At 46.1% G+C, this 11,546-nt stretch overlaps 1 protein-coding gene across 1 annotated transcript in view; it reads left to right on the top strand.

Annotated features, from left to right (window-relative positions):
• Window positions 1–53: 53 nt before the first annotated feature.
• Window positions 54–11,546, top strand: part of CSUI_003343 (3 5 -cyclic nucleotide phosphodiesterase domain-containing protein) — a gene marked incomplete at its 5' end in the record, with an annotated part of 18,201 nt that continues 6,708 nt past the window's right edge. Inside the window, 12 exons of the mRNA XM_068063541.1 lie at window positions 54–164; window positions 759–844; window positions 2,257–2,308; window positions 2,780–2,960; window positions 3,818–4,134; window positions 4,727–4,780; window positions 5,743–5,849; window positions 6,296–6,406; window positions 7,566–7,671; window positions 8,561–8,631; window positions 9,513–9,549; window positions 10,569–10,705. Of these exons, the coding sequence (XP_067924486.1) occupies window positions 54–164; window positions 759–844; window positions 2,257–2,308; window positions 2,780–2,960; window positions 3,818–4,134; window positions 4,727–4,780; window positions 5,743–5,849; window positions 6,296–6,406; window positions 7,566–7,671; window positions 8,561–8,631; window positions 9,513–9,549; window positions 10,569–10,705 (1,370 nt within the window). The remainder of the gene's footprint in view (window positions 165–758; window positions 845–2,256; window positions 2,309–2,779; window positions 2,961–3,817; window positions 4,135–4,726; window positions 4,781–5,742; window positions 5,850–6,295; window positions 6,407–7,565; window positions 7,672–8,560; window positions 8,632–9,512; window positions 9,550–10,568; window positions 10,706–11,546) is intronic.

Raw genomic sequence — 11,546 nt, 5'->3', positions numbered from 1 at the left:
AAGGTGTGACTGCTTTATCTTTCTCATGACGGTTTTGATAAGTGTGTGAATGAATGCCTTGTGTTCGTCAGAGAGCTCGTTTTGCTCAAGACGTCGGGACAGAATGTAGTGGGGCATCAGGCTCAGCCACTTTGGTCGAGGAACTTATTCTTCTTATCAATGAGGTACCGTCGTCTCTTACTTCCTCAAAACGTCATTCAAGTGTCTATATGCGTACATCTATCTATGGTCTATTTACGCGTACATGTATCTCTCTGTGTGTATGGACATGTTCTGAGTGGGCTACCTCACATTCTTTTGAACGCTTATGTATGAATCATAAATAGACTTTCGAGTCGTCATAGATATGTGAAGCCGCTGCCTCGAAAAAACACTTTTCGTTTAAGTTAGAGGGCGAGTCTTGTCTTCCAGTAGATCACCGGTCAGCTTTTCACGTCTCTTAGGGGAATCGATTGCATGTATGTTGGGACGGGGGTTGTGAGAATCGAGGTGCTGTCTTCACCTTATTATATATATACCGACTATGTAAACATACATATATACATGTGTATACTGGAGTCTTCGTCGTCTTTGTCTTGAGAGTGTAGAATCTTCTACGGCAGGTTCACTATCTTTCACCTTCCCGGTATATGTACAGCTGAAGGATGGGTGGATGTATCTTCCTACACGGGCATATTTGCCTACCGTTGACATTGGTGTTTTGGTAAGAGTCATAAGTACTGTCATGGTGAGACCCCTGCGTGTTCCTTCTCTTTCAGGCAGGACTGAAGATCCGACGGGCGAGGAAGAAGCTGAGATACAAGAAGTGTGTCGATCTGATTGAATCGGAAGGCATGCTGATTCGGTAAGCTATCTATCTATCTATCTCATATGGGAGATTACACCTAGGCTGCACGATGAATGGATACGTCGTGTTCGTATATCTCTCTTTATAGAAGGGGACTGCTGGAGAATGAGAACCTCCATGCTTCTCTGAGCGACGGCTCGACACAAGTCTCAGCCTTTGCTTGTCAAGGCATGTTTGTTCCTTATTGGGGACGACCGTAACGTGAAATGTCCGGAAAGAAAGAGAAAAGATAGATGGGTAGACATTCATTCCAGATAGGTGAAGGTAGAAGTTACTCATCTCTTTCTCACGGGGTCTAGAAAAGTAAAGCGATCTTGTCAAAGGCAATACTACCTACGTACTATTACTTTTGATGTCCTCCGTCATGAGGGACTGTCGGAAGTTTTCTTCGTCCTACTGCTGCTGCTGCCGCTGGTGGTGGTGGTGGTTCATCTCCTTCTTCTTCTTGGCTATCTTCGATCTGTTACAATTTCTCCTCGTAAAGGTTGTCTTTCAACACTCGATGCAGGAGGAGAAGATATGTGCATGCAAGCAGTCACTGTGAAGTTCCTCTTTCGCTTTGTTTCCTCGAGCGAGTAGTGGTCTTCTCAGTCGGTGTGAGAGGGGAGGTGTAGATATACAATAGTGGTAGTAGTAGTAGGTTCATTGGCGAGTTGTCTCTTAGCTAGTTAGATGACGTTCAGTCGTTCTTTCTCTCGCATTCATGAATGGCACCATATTCGTCTGATGGCGACTTGCAGAGAGAAGAAAGGATAGGAGAGGAGATATTTAGTGCGCTGGTTAGTTAGTCTTAGTCCGTTATTCAGCCTTCCAGCAAGCTCTCCTTGTCTCTCCAGACACATCTCTTCTCTCTCACGAATCGGGGGGGATGGCGATGGCGTCGTTCTTTCTTAGATACGTTGCTCTCTTGTCGAGAACGCCTATTGCCCTTGTTGGAGTGTATTATGTACACGTCACATACCTGTGGAGGGCTCAGCTGTGTTTCTATCTTTTCTACAATGTTAGTCTCCTGGAAATTCTCTCCTTTAGAGAACAGCATGACCGGGCAACAACATATGGACGACGGCGAGGTTTGCTTTTCTCTCTCTTGGTGACGGAGGACGAGTGTGAACTCTTCATTTCGTAGGTAGACATAGAAGGCTAAGGCATACCGTTTAGCAGAAGACCTTCTTTCATAAGGGGTAGATTCTCCTTTCTCTAATTGTTTCTCACGGATCACCAAAGATTATACCTGACAACTTTACATACGCAAAGATACACGTCTTGTCTATCCCTGCGTCTAGGCCTCTCTTAAGCCTCTTTTCAGTCAGTGAATGAATGGGTGTTCTTCTTTTCTCACTTCTTCCCTGCTACTCTCCGTGTGGATATTCGGAGGTTCATGGGGTTGCCTTGTGTGCTTGCTTCTCTAGATGTCTTATGATTTTGACGGCGGGAGATGATCTCTTCGCGTTTCGGATGGAGGTGAGTCGAGAGTGAGCCTTGACTTCTTTGCTTCTATGTAAAGACTACCATGTGTGTTTTCGTCATGAAAAGCAACCTACTATAGACATGTGTTATAATCCTCTAACTTTCCATGGTGGGATGCAGTTGGTGCCTGTGTATCCATCGCTAGCCACAATAAATAATGATATGTATGCGTGTCTATATTGATGGATCACTTGTTCGTTCTTCTCTCTTGTCCGTAGATGGATAATAGGGAGAGGGCATGAGGGTGGTCGCTTCTTCTCTCTTTCTTGGACACGTGAAGCAGAGCACCATTAGCACAGCCAAGATGGCCGGTCTCATCAAGCAGAGCAGTTAGAGAGACCATAGAACCCATTCTAGATGGGTCGTTTTTCCACACGCGAGATGATCTTCCTGCATATCTCCAAGCCTGGAAAGACAAGAAACTGCAAGGGGATTGCTGAAGATGTGTCCTATGGTGGATCTTAGGATGGCGTGGGGGCAGACAAGGCAGTGCGAGAGAACTTGATGGATCTCATCGGCACCAGACATCGCAGCGAAGTTTTACAATCGAAAGCTCGTCTAACGACGGGTCAGCTAACACTCTCAGTGTCCGCAGTTATGGAGGACGACGACGATTTCGCACGAGACCAAGCTGCGAAACCACGAGGTAACTCCCCATTTCTTCCTCGTATATAAATCTTTTCAGACAGATAGACAGATGGGTACATACATATGGGGATATAGAAAGATATGTACGTGCATAGCTATAGTGTACGCGTTTTCATCGCTGTCTCCCATATATACATAGGCGGACAGAAATATGTGTGTAGCTTTACTTAGATGTCTCGCGTGCCACTCTCTTTCTCTAGCGTCTGTGTAGGCACATAAGGTTATACTAGTGTGCCTATCTACTATAGGGGCGGCTGCTTCTAGCTACACACCTTGCCTGAGTGGCGGCTTTCCTCTTCGTGTGTTTCTGCGATGCGAGGAATGAAGGGGGGGATCGATTGATGGCGCAGGTGCAAGAGGGATTTAGGAAGCCGTTGAACCAGCATGCTGCTTATGATAGATTATGATCGTCTGTTTCCTTTCGTGAAGCTGTCTAAACTCTAGAGGAAGATTTCTCATTTCTTTCTTCTTGAGAAGACAAGAAAGACAATCGATTCTTCAGTCTGTCTTGCCTTTCATCTCGACATCGACGTGAACTTTGTCAATATACCTCGAAGGACTTAGATCAAGTCCTTAGATGCGTGTTAGGGGGATCGCACATCAGCATCTTCTTCTAGAGCCAATTATGGGTGAGGCGGACACTTGTCTGCTGTGTGTTTTCTCTGAGTTGCTGAGGTGTGTCGTATATCTCTTTTCTTCTTCTCTGTACTCACCTTGTTTCTTTTTCTTTCTCTCCTCTACACTTTACACCCTGATCTATCTATCTATCTATCGTTTATCTCTCTGTCTGTGTGATCTATCTGTCTAATCTTTCCATATAATCTATCTGTGTATATCTGTCTGTCTATCGTTCAGACCCAGGTGCGCAAGAGATGACAAGCTTCTATGCGCCGGCTCTGTTAGACCTCTGGGAGATTGTCGATCTACCTAATTCCCCACCTTCCTTCTCAACGGGCACCAATGCAACAAACGACGGTGGAGGTGGCAGTAGTAATCCTAGCCCAGGAGAAAGAGGGGGCCCAGGAGGCGGCGGGACAGGAGCAGGAAGAGGTCTAGAGACCGGGGGTGCAGTAGGGACTTCAAAGAAAAGACGAGGAGGTCTAGGTGGTCAGGCAGGGGGGGAGAAGAGTATTCTTCTGTCGAACTTCCCGAAGTTCCCTGCTCCTCGACTGGTAAGGTCAAGACTGGAATGCCTTCGAATGAGACAGAGAAAGAGAGAGGGTTGAGAGGGACAATGGTGCAATGGGCTCTTCTTGTTTTGTTTCACTCTTTTCTCTCTTTCGTTCTTCGAGTTCAGACGGAGGGTGCATCCAGCAGAACAGTACGCCCGACTGTCTTGTGGAGAACGTTTCTTATCTTAGCGACCAATCCTGTCGGGATGAGGCATGTTTTCGTTGTGTTTATGTGAAGATTTCTCCCTGTGCTGCTGTAGAATCTCCGGTTAAGACCTCTCTCTCATGGCGACTGTTCTGGTTAGACGTCTCCTCTCTCCGTAGCCTTCGTATGAAGAGGACTATCGTAGAGTTAACGTACACCATCCATCATTTCTGCCTGCCTCCCCATCTTCTTCAGAAAGATCTTCACTGGCTTATGCACTCCCTTCCCTTCCAGCTGGATGAGTGACGTTTTCTTCCTGTCAGTCAGAAAGGGCGGATCGGGTGGGGGCCGTTCTTCTTTCTTCTTTTCCTAGGAAGAAAAAGACGTTTTTTCTTGATGACCTTCCTTTCTATGAAAGATCTCTGTTTGTTGTTCTCTGTGGTGCAGCACGTCTCTCTTTCAAGGAAAGTTAGCATTGAGTGGAACCTCAGCATGATTGATGTAAGGGGCATGGCAACTAGTTGATACGGCCTGTCTAACTCATTCCATGTCTAGGGCTTCGTGTCTATCCAGGACCGTCCAGCTAGCTTCATCTCTCTCTTCTCTTCCCCACGATCTTCTTATACGAGAGAGGCGTCGTTTTTGCCTTTTCTTTCCTCAGAGCTGTCTCTGTTGTTTCGGCTTTTCTTTCATATAACGGTCGGACTTCATAATCTCCCCCCGCCCGTCATTCCTTTGTATACATCGTATACAACCTAGTGTATCTCGCTAATACTTACGAAGCCTATTCACTTGACAGAGACATAGATGAGAAAGAATATACCCGTTTAGTCGATACATCATCGATGATGTACCGACTAAACGGGTGTAGGAGATACTTGAAACGTCTGTCTATTCATGGGAGTGTACACCTATCATTTAGATAGAGAGATACTTGCTATACAATACATCAATCTGCACAATACATGTCAGGTGTATTCACTAGACAGAGGGTAACACCTACTACACAAAGATCATTCACTCAGCAAAGCAGACGAGAAAGAAACAAGTTGCTGAGAAGGTGATCTTCTTTCTTTAGGTCAAGTGTATGACAGATATTCTCGCCACAGAGGAAGCCTAGATACCTCCTTTTGAAAGAGCAAAGGCTCCTTCTTTTTTAGGCGTGTTTCTCTGATCTTGTATGGAAGACCGCAGCATCGTACAGGATATCTAGATGGAGTATGAGAGTGCTTCTCGGTCGTCTTCTTTTCCTTCGTTCTATCGTATAAACGACTGAGAAACGTGGCTGAAGTGGGCGGTCTACATAGATAGGCGTACAGATAGATAGAGAGATTAAGTAGATAGATACACTTGGTGTATTGGCTCGTCCATCATCCACAGTGCGAAGGAGATGTAGCGTGTTTTCTTTCTCTCTCTCTCTCTCTTAATTTACTTTCTCGATTCTTTCCTCTTCACTTTCGCAGGTTGACCAGCAGTCGAAGGGTTGGTGTTTCTATTGTGTTGGAAGTGACTTGGTATTGTGTAAGGTCCAAGGCTTCAATTGCGACAAGCGCACTATCCAAAACTTCATGTAAGGTCTTCTCCTCATGATGCCCGGAGAGACGTCGTCGCTGGGAACCCCGATAAGCAAAAGCAAACTCAAGGGAATGTGTAGCAGTTACAGTATATGAATGTATATATATAGAGAGAGAAAGATCTCGAGAGAGAGCGGGAGAGAGAGAGAGAGAGGGGTCTCGAGTGGAGTTTCGAGGGTGCAGATCTTGGTTTGGGTGAGCGGAACCTAAGACAGGTGTTTACAACGGTTTGTGTATGTGTGCGAAATTAGGATCTCCTTTATCAATCAATCCATCATATTGTTCGCATATATCTTTCTCTCCTTCATCCCGTTGTCTGTATGGATTGGATTTACCATGCTTTCTACCATCCCTGCACGTGACCTATAGCCTCTTATATGGTTTGAAGCTTCGCTCCTCTTGTTTCGACTTGGGCTCCCCTTCTTTGCTTGGCGGTGCGCAGGGAAGTCGCTCAGATGTGCTATCAGCCAACGGTCTATCACAATCACTTACATGGGGCCCAGGTGGCTCACAATACCGTATGGCTCGCAAGGAAACTGGAGCTTGCTTACAAGTAAGCATGGGAGAAGCTCAGTATATCTACATATATTCATATAACAAGGGGGTGGAGAATAAGAGACACTTCTTTTCTCTTTTCCTTCTCTCAGCTTCATCCTCCGTTCTTGAGGGACACAAATGACGTGTATAGATCTACGTATATATGTATAGAGTTGTGGTTGTGTAAACCATCTGTTAACCCCGTCACTTCCACGGCTTCTTGGACTCTCTTACGATAGATGGATAGATAGTGATAGCAGCTGCTCCCCCCCTCGCCCTTTCTTTATGTTGAAGAGACTCTACACCCGGTGGGGCATTATTATGCTGCGAGTGAAGGTGTGGGGGAGATCTCCTATTGGGCGATGTTGTCTGTACAGCATGTGTTACATGATTCAAGAAGAGTAGGGAGGTCAGGCGAGCCCGACTTCTTTCCGTGACGGTCACCACCTCTTATCTCAATCTCGTGTAGATGATCGACACCCCCTCGTATAACTTGGTGTCCTGCTGTATGTACTCTTGGGACTGACGAAGATTCCTGTGTCTCTACACCGAAAGTCTTTTTCTTTCAATAAGCAAGACTAGTTCCCCTCCCCAGACTGACAAACTCCTTTCATCAGAAGCCTTGAATTGATATGTAGACGCTCGTTTATTGTTTGGCTCGGATCGACCGTCTTCAGTTGTTGTCCGGCTGTTTGCCTAAGTGTTTTGCCCCTTGAGAGAATAAGAAGCCTTTTTCTTCTTCTTCTTCTCATTCTACTAATTCTAATATTTCTTTATCGTCTACTAAACCTGCTTCATTTGAAACTAAAACACTATCAGATCTACTTATATGTTTAGCTAATAAGAAATGTTAGGGTCGTTGGGTAGGGATGGAAAGTAGCTGTCTCTAGTGTCGATGTGTTTGTTAGTCTTGGGCTCGAAGATGACAACAGAAAGCGGGAGGAGAAAGACATGATAGAGCGAGGACAAGGGCAGTGTATGTGGATCACCCGTTTTTCTTCGGGGGGAAGAATGATCTTGGCATGTATATAGATCATCTTCTTGTGCGAAGAGTAGATGAGATCGATGCTAAGTCTCGCTCTGACTTCAGTCGTAGATCTTCTGCCCGTCTTTAAATGTATCTGCTAGTGCTGCTTGCTGCTGCTGCTGTTCTTCTTCTTTGGTTGTGTGTCTAGTCTAACAGCATCGGACTTGATGGCTGTTATCGTTGCGGCTCTCTGTCACGATATCGGACACCAAGGGAGAACAAATGCTTTCTATACTGCCACAAGGGCACCCGTGGTGAGCTAGCTAGCTAGCTCGATGGCTAGTATCTATCTATCTATCTTCTTACCTGTCTCAATTGCTGCGACATTGCAGCATATTGGGGGTTTCAAAGTGTTGGATATCTTTCTTTCGTATGCGTGAAAAGGAGAGGAGAAGCTTCAGGCATGGAGTAGTAGGCATGTTTGTATATGTATGGATACAGATAGTTTTATGTGTCTCGAGAGAGAGAATGGTATCGATTCAAGTCTCGGAACCGAAGAAAAGGATGGAGGGTCTAGTTTTTCCGTCGTTCTTTCCATAGGTACACAAGACAGTTGTAACGACATTCTTTCTCGCATGCATGCTTCTTCAGTTCACATTCGTATCAGCACCTTGGGGGTGTAAGGAGAGGCAGGTGGTCCCAACACACGTAGATAGAGACAGACATCTGTGCGAGGAACATCATGACCAATTTCCCCTGTATGGTTCCTTCGTCATCCGTCATTAAGAGAAGAATGAAGCTTTCAGTCTATCGGTTGATGCTAGCGGATCGCCTGTATACATCGCATTGTTTAAAAGTACGTAGAAAGGTGAGAGGAGGAAGAGCAGCAGCGTAAAGTAGCGTGTTAGAGTAGGCTCTTAGTCAAGGCGTCTTAGCTTTCCATCTGCTAATGTTAAGATGTCTCAGCTCGGAATCTTTACCCTTCATGTCTTGTGCTAGGTCTCCTCCTGTCTATGCGCTTGTCTCGTAGTTCAGCCGTGGTCGGTCTATCCGTAATCTATTCTGAGCGTATGGACTTACCTCTCGTTGATGCAATTGTGGATTTCTATCTATTCAGATCGTTGTTGTCTTCAGCTGGTTGCCCAGTAGTCAGCTGTATCTTTTCTCCGTTGATCTTCTGTTGTGTGGTGGTCTCGTTCTCAGAGTATCATTTACAATGATGTAGCTGTCTTAGAAAACTTCCACGCCTGTCTCACTTTCAAAATTTTAGCGCGGTGAGTCTAAAGAATACGCTTGGCCACGCAAGGGGGGGGGGGAGGAAGGGACGGTCTCTTTCAGCGGTGTCGTGAGTGGGTTTCGATGGTCAACCACAGCACCAACCATCGACGTCATTTTCCAACTATTGCAATGGTGCATGCATGCATGTGCTTCGCGTATGGCTTTCGCATTCTGTACAAGTGGCTTCTATTGAAAAGGCCGTTTTACACGTGATAGGCTCCGTGCTTTCCTCGCACGTTTCCCGTAGTTTATTGATGGCTTTTCTTCTTCTTTTCTTATAGATACTTCGCCTGGTATTCTCTTCTCTGTCTCCTCTAGTCAGCATTGTTGTTAGTGAGGCAATAGAACGACAGCAGGTGCAGTTTTCCTTTCTCCTGTGGACCCTTGTGAAGACGCCCCTTTGAAAGTTGCACCTCAATTCACGATAAAGGCCCTAGGTGGAATCACATCTTCTTTTCTTCGTCGTTTTCTGCTTCAGGGCCATACGACCCAAGCAAGCAACTACACTTATCTCCGTCTTCTCTTCCTTGGTGGTGGGCTTTACTGGCACTTTACACGTTTCTCTCCTCTTGTATGAAATCTAACATATGTCGACATAACAAGAGTCTTCCCCTATATCCTCTCGTGCTAATGCCTGATCGATATAATACGGCCCACAGCATTCGGTACCAAGGCTTTTTTCCATTCATTAAGGTATGTATACCTCGCTAAGACATAGCCCTCGTAGAATGTATTGCCATAGAGAAAGGAAACGACTGTGCGAGAGAAGCGAGTGAAGGAGGGAGTTGCTTTAGTGCTGAGCTCAACGAGGGTTTTCTTATCTCTCGCTTTCGATCGTTCGTCTTTACTGTCGCTATCTATAACTATCTGTGTGCAGGCCGGAGTGCAATCTATTTGGAAATCTTCAACCAGATGTAAGTCTCTAGGCCATTTCCCCCCCTCTTTGTTGAAGTCGCGTATGTGGATGGAGTAGGAGGTGACGTCGTCTTTCAAGAGGAAACGAGCAGACACGGGGTTTATCGTTGATGTTGGTCCCTGCGTGAGGGAGAATTTCTCTCTTTCTCGCGACTTTTTCAGATATGCATACATACCTAAATACCTGTACTATTGTAGACAAAGTGTCAGATAGGAGCTGGTGGTGTCTTCGTAGAGGGAGTGATCGGAGAACTTCATATGAAGAAGAAGCTTAATGATTAGGAGTGTGTGGTTGGGCAACTCTAAGAGCATCGGTGGGGCGCCTGGCTCGCCTTCCTTCACTCTGGGGGCATGTAGTGGTAATTATGGTACAATTGTCCTGACGGAATTCTTGTCTCAAGAGATCTGTAGCCCCCCTCCCTGGGGGGACTGGCCAATGCCCATGTAGAGAGATATGCAGTCGGACGTACACGTAGTTTTCTCGCCTCGTAGGAATCCTGCTATTGAGATTGAGGAGAAATTGCATAACAATCCGTACCCGGGCTACATTTCTTTCAAAGAGAAAGCCTCCTTTTTCCGTCTTTCGCGTGATAAACCGGGGGGAGGGGTCTTTGGCGGCGTGATATAGGTACAGATAGCCGAGGGTGGGGCGGGGAATGATACCTGCCTGCAGGAGAGAAGTTAATGAATGCACTTTGCGGCTCTTCTCGCCGAGGTAGGGCCGATCAGGCGTCTCGATGAATGTCTGCACCTGTCTACATACAGATATTTCTGCTGGCTTGTATGTGACACGCGTAGCTCCTCCCTCTATCGGTGTATTGCCAATGGAGACTTGGCACAGGGTTGGCTCTCTCGAACCGCGGGGGTGCATATGTGGTTAGGAGCGTTCTACGTCAAAAGAGAGCGAAGGTCATAGATTTTCAGAATAACTTTCCGAAGGGAAAATTGGTTCGGTCAACCATTAGATATGCAGGTGTGCGGGCTGCGTGTTCTATTGGATCGGTGTTTCTTCTCTCAGGAGTTTCAGATGGTTCGCAGCCGTATGATCGACTTGATTCTGGCAACAGATATGAAGATGCATTTCGAGAGTCTCTCGAAGTTCAGACTCCGTCGCAACTCTCCGGAGTTTTGCAAGACAAATGAAGAAGATCTGTGGTAGGGGGGAGGGGACGAAGGACACATACAGCGACAGTTACACACATAGAGGGCTGTGGGTCATGATGTGGGGGGGAGAGAGTAGACACGGTGCCCTAGCTAGATGTAGACATGGATGGGGGCTAGGAACAAAAGGAATGTGTATTATGGCCGGAGGGGGGACGATCGGTGAAATACAAGTGAAGAATTCTTCTTTTATGTGAGATCGAAAAGCGAGCTCATGGCTAGCTACTAAGTGGTTTGTATCTTTCTTTCTTTCTGTCTTTCTCACATAACTTAGCTATATTTCTGGTGCATCTTTTCTTCTTGTACGTGATGTTCCTCTTTCCTCGTCTCTGTTCGCCGCTTTCGCGTGCTGAAGATGGCATGCATTTTGTAACTCAACGACTCTATGCTGTCTTTTTCTCTCTCAATCTCCTTTCAAGTCACACATCAGCCCTTCATATGCGTACACCCCCCCCCACACGCTAGAAGTTAAAGGTAGGAGGGTTCTCAGAGGGGGATGAGCATGCATGTAAAAGCTTGCCTCCTCAGTTCTTGCATTTCTTATGACTGATAAGATTATAGCCACCTTCTTTCTTTTGTGAAAAGGGTCGATAAACTTCTGTCTATGTAGGTGAAGTCATCCAGAAAACAGCTTCAGTTCATTCTATATGTATAGGGGTGGCGGGTTCCTTGACAAGGAGATAGACGTCGTGTACATATGGTTGATGCCATAGCAGCCGTCTACCGCAGGGGGAGTTAATGAGTCCCTCTCTTTTCATCCCCTTCTGACTGTCTCTACATGGTCAGGAGTCTTCTTGTCAAGGAAGTTGGGGTTGTCTTTCTTCTTCTTCTTCTT

The sequence above is a fragment of the Cystoisospora suis genome, assembly GCF_002600585.1.
Source record: "Cystoisospora suis strain Wien I chromosome Unknown contig_1463, whole genome shotgun sequence".
NCBI classification, from domain to species: domain Eukaryota; phylum Apicomplexa; class Conoidasida; order Eucoccidiorida; family Sarcocystidae; genus Cystoisospora; species Cystoisospora suis.
Note: the sequence above shows the minus strand (reverse complement) of the source record. Positions and strands in the feature narration are given on the sequence as shown.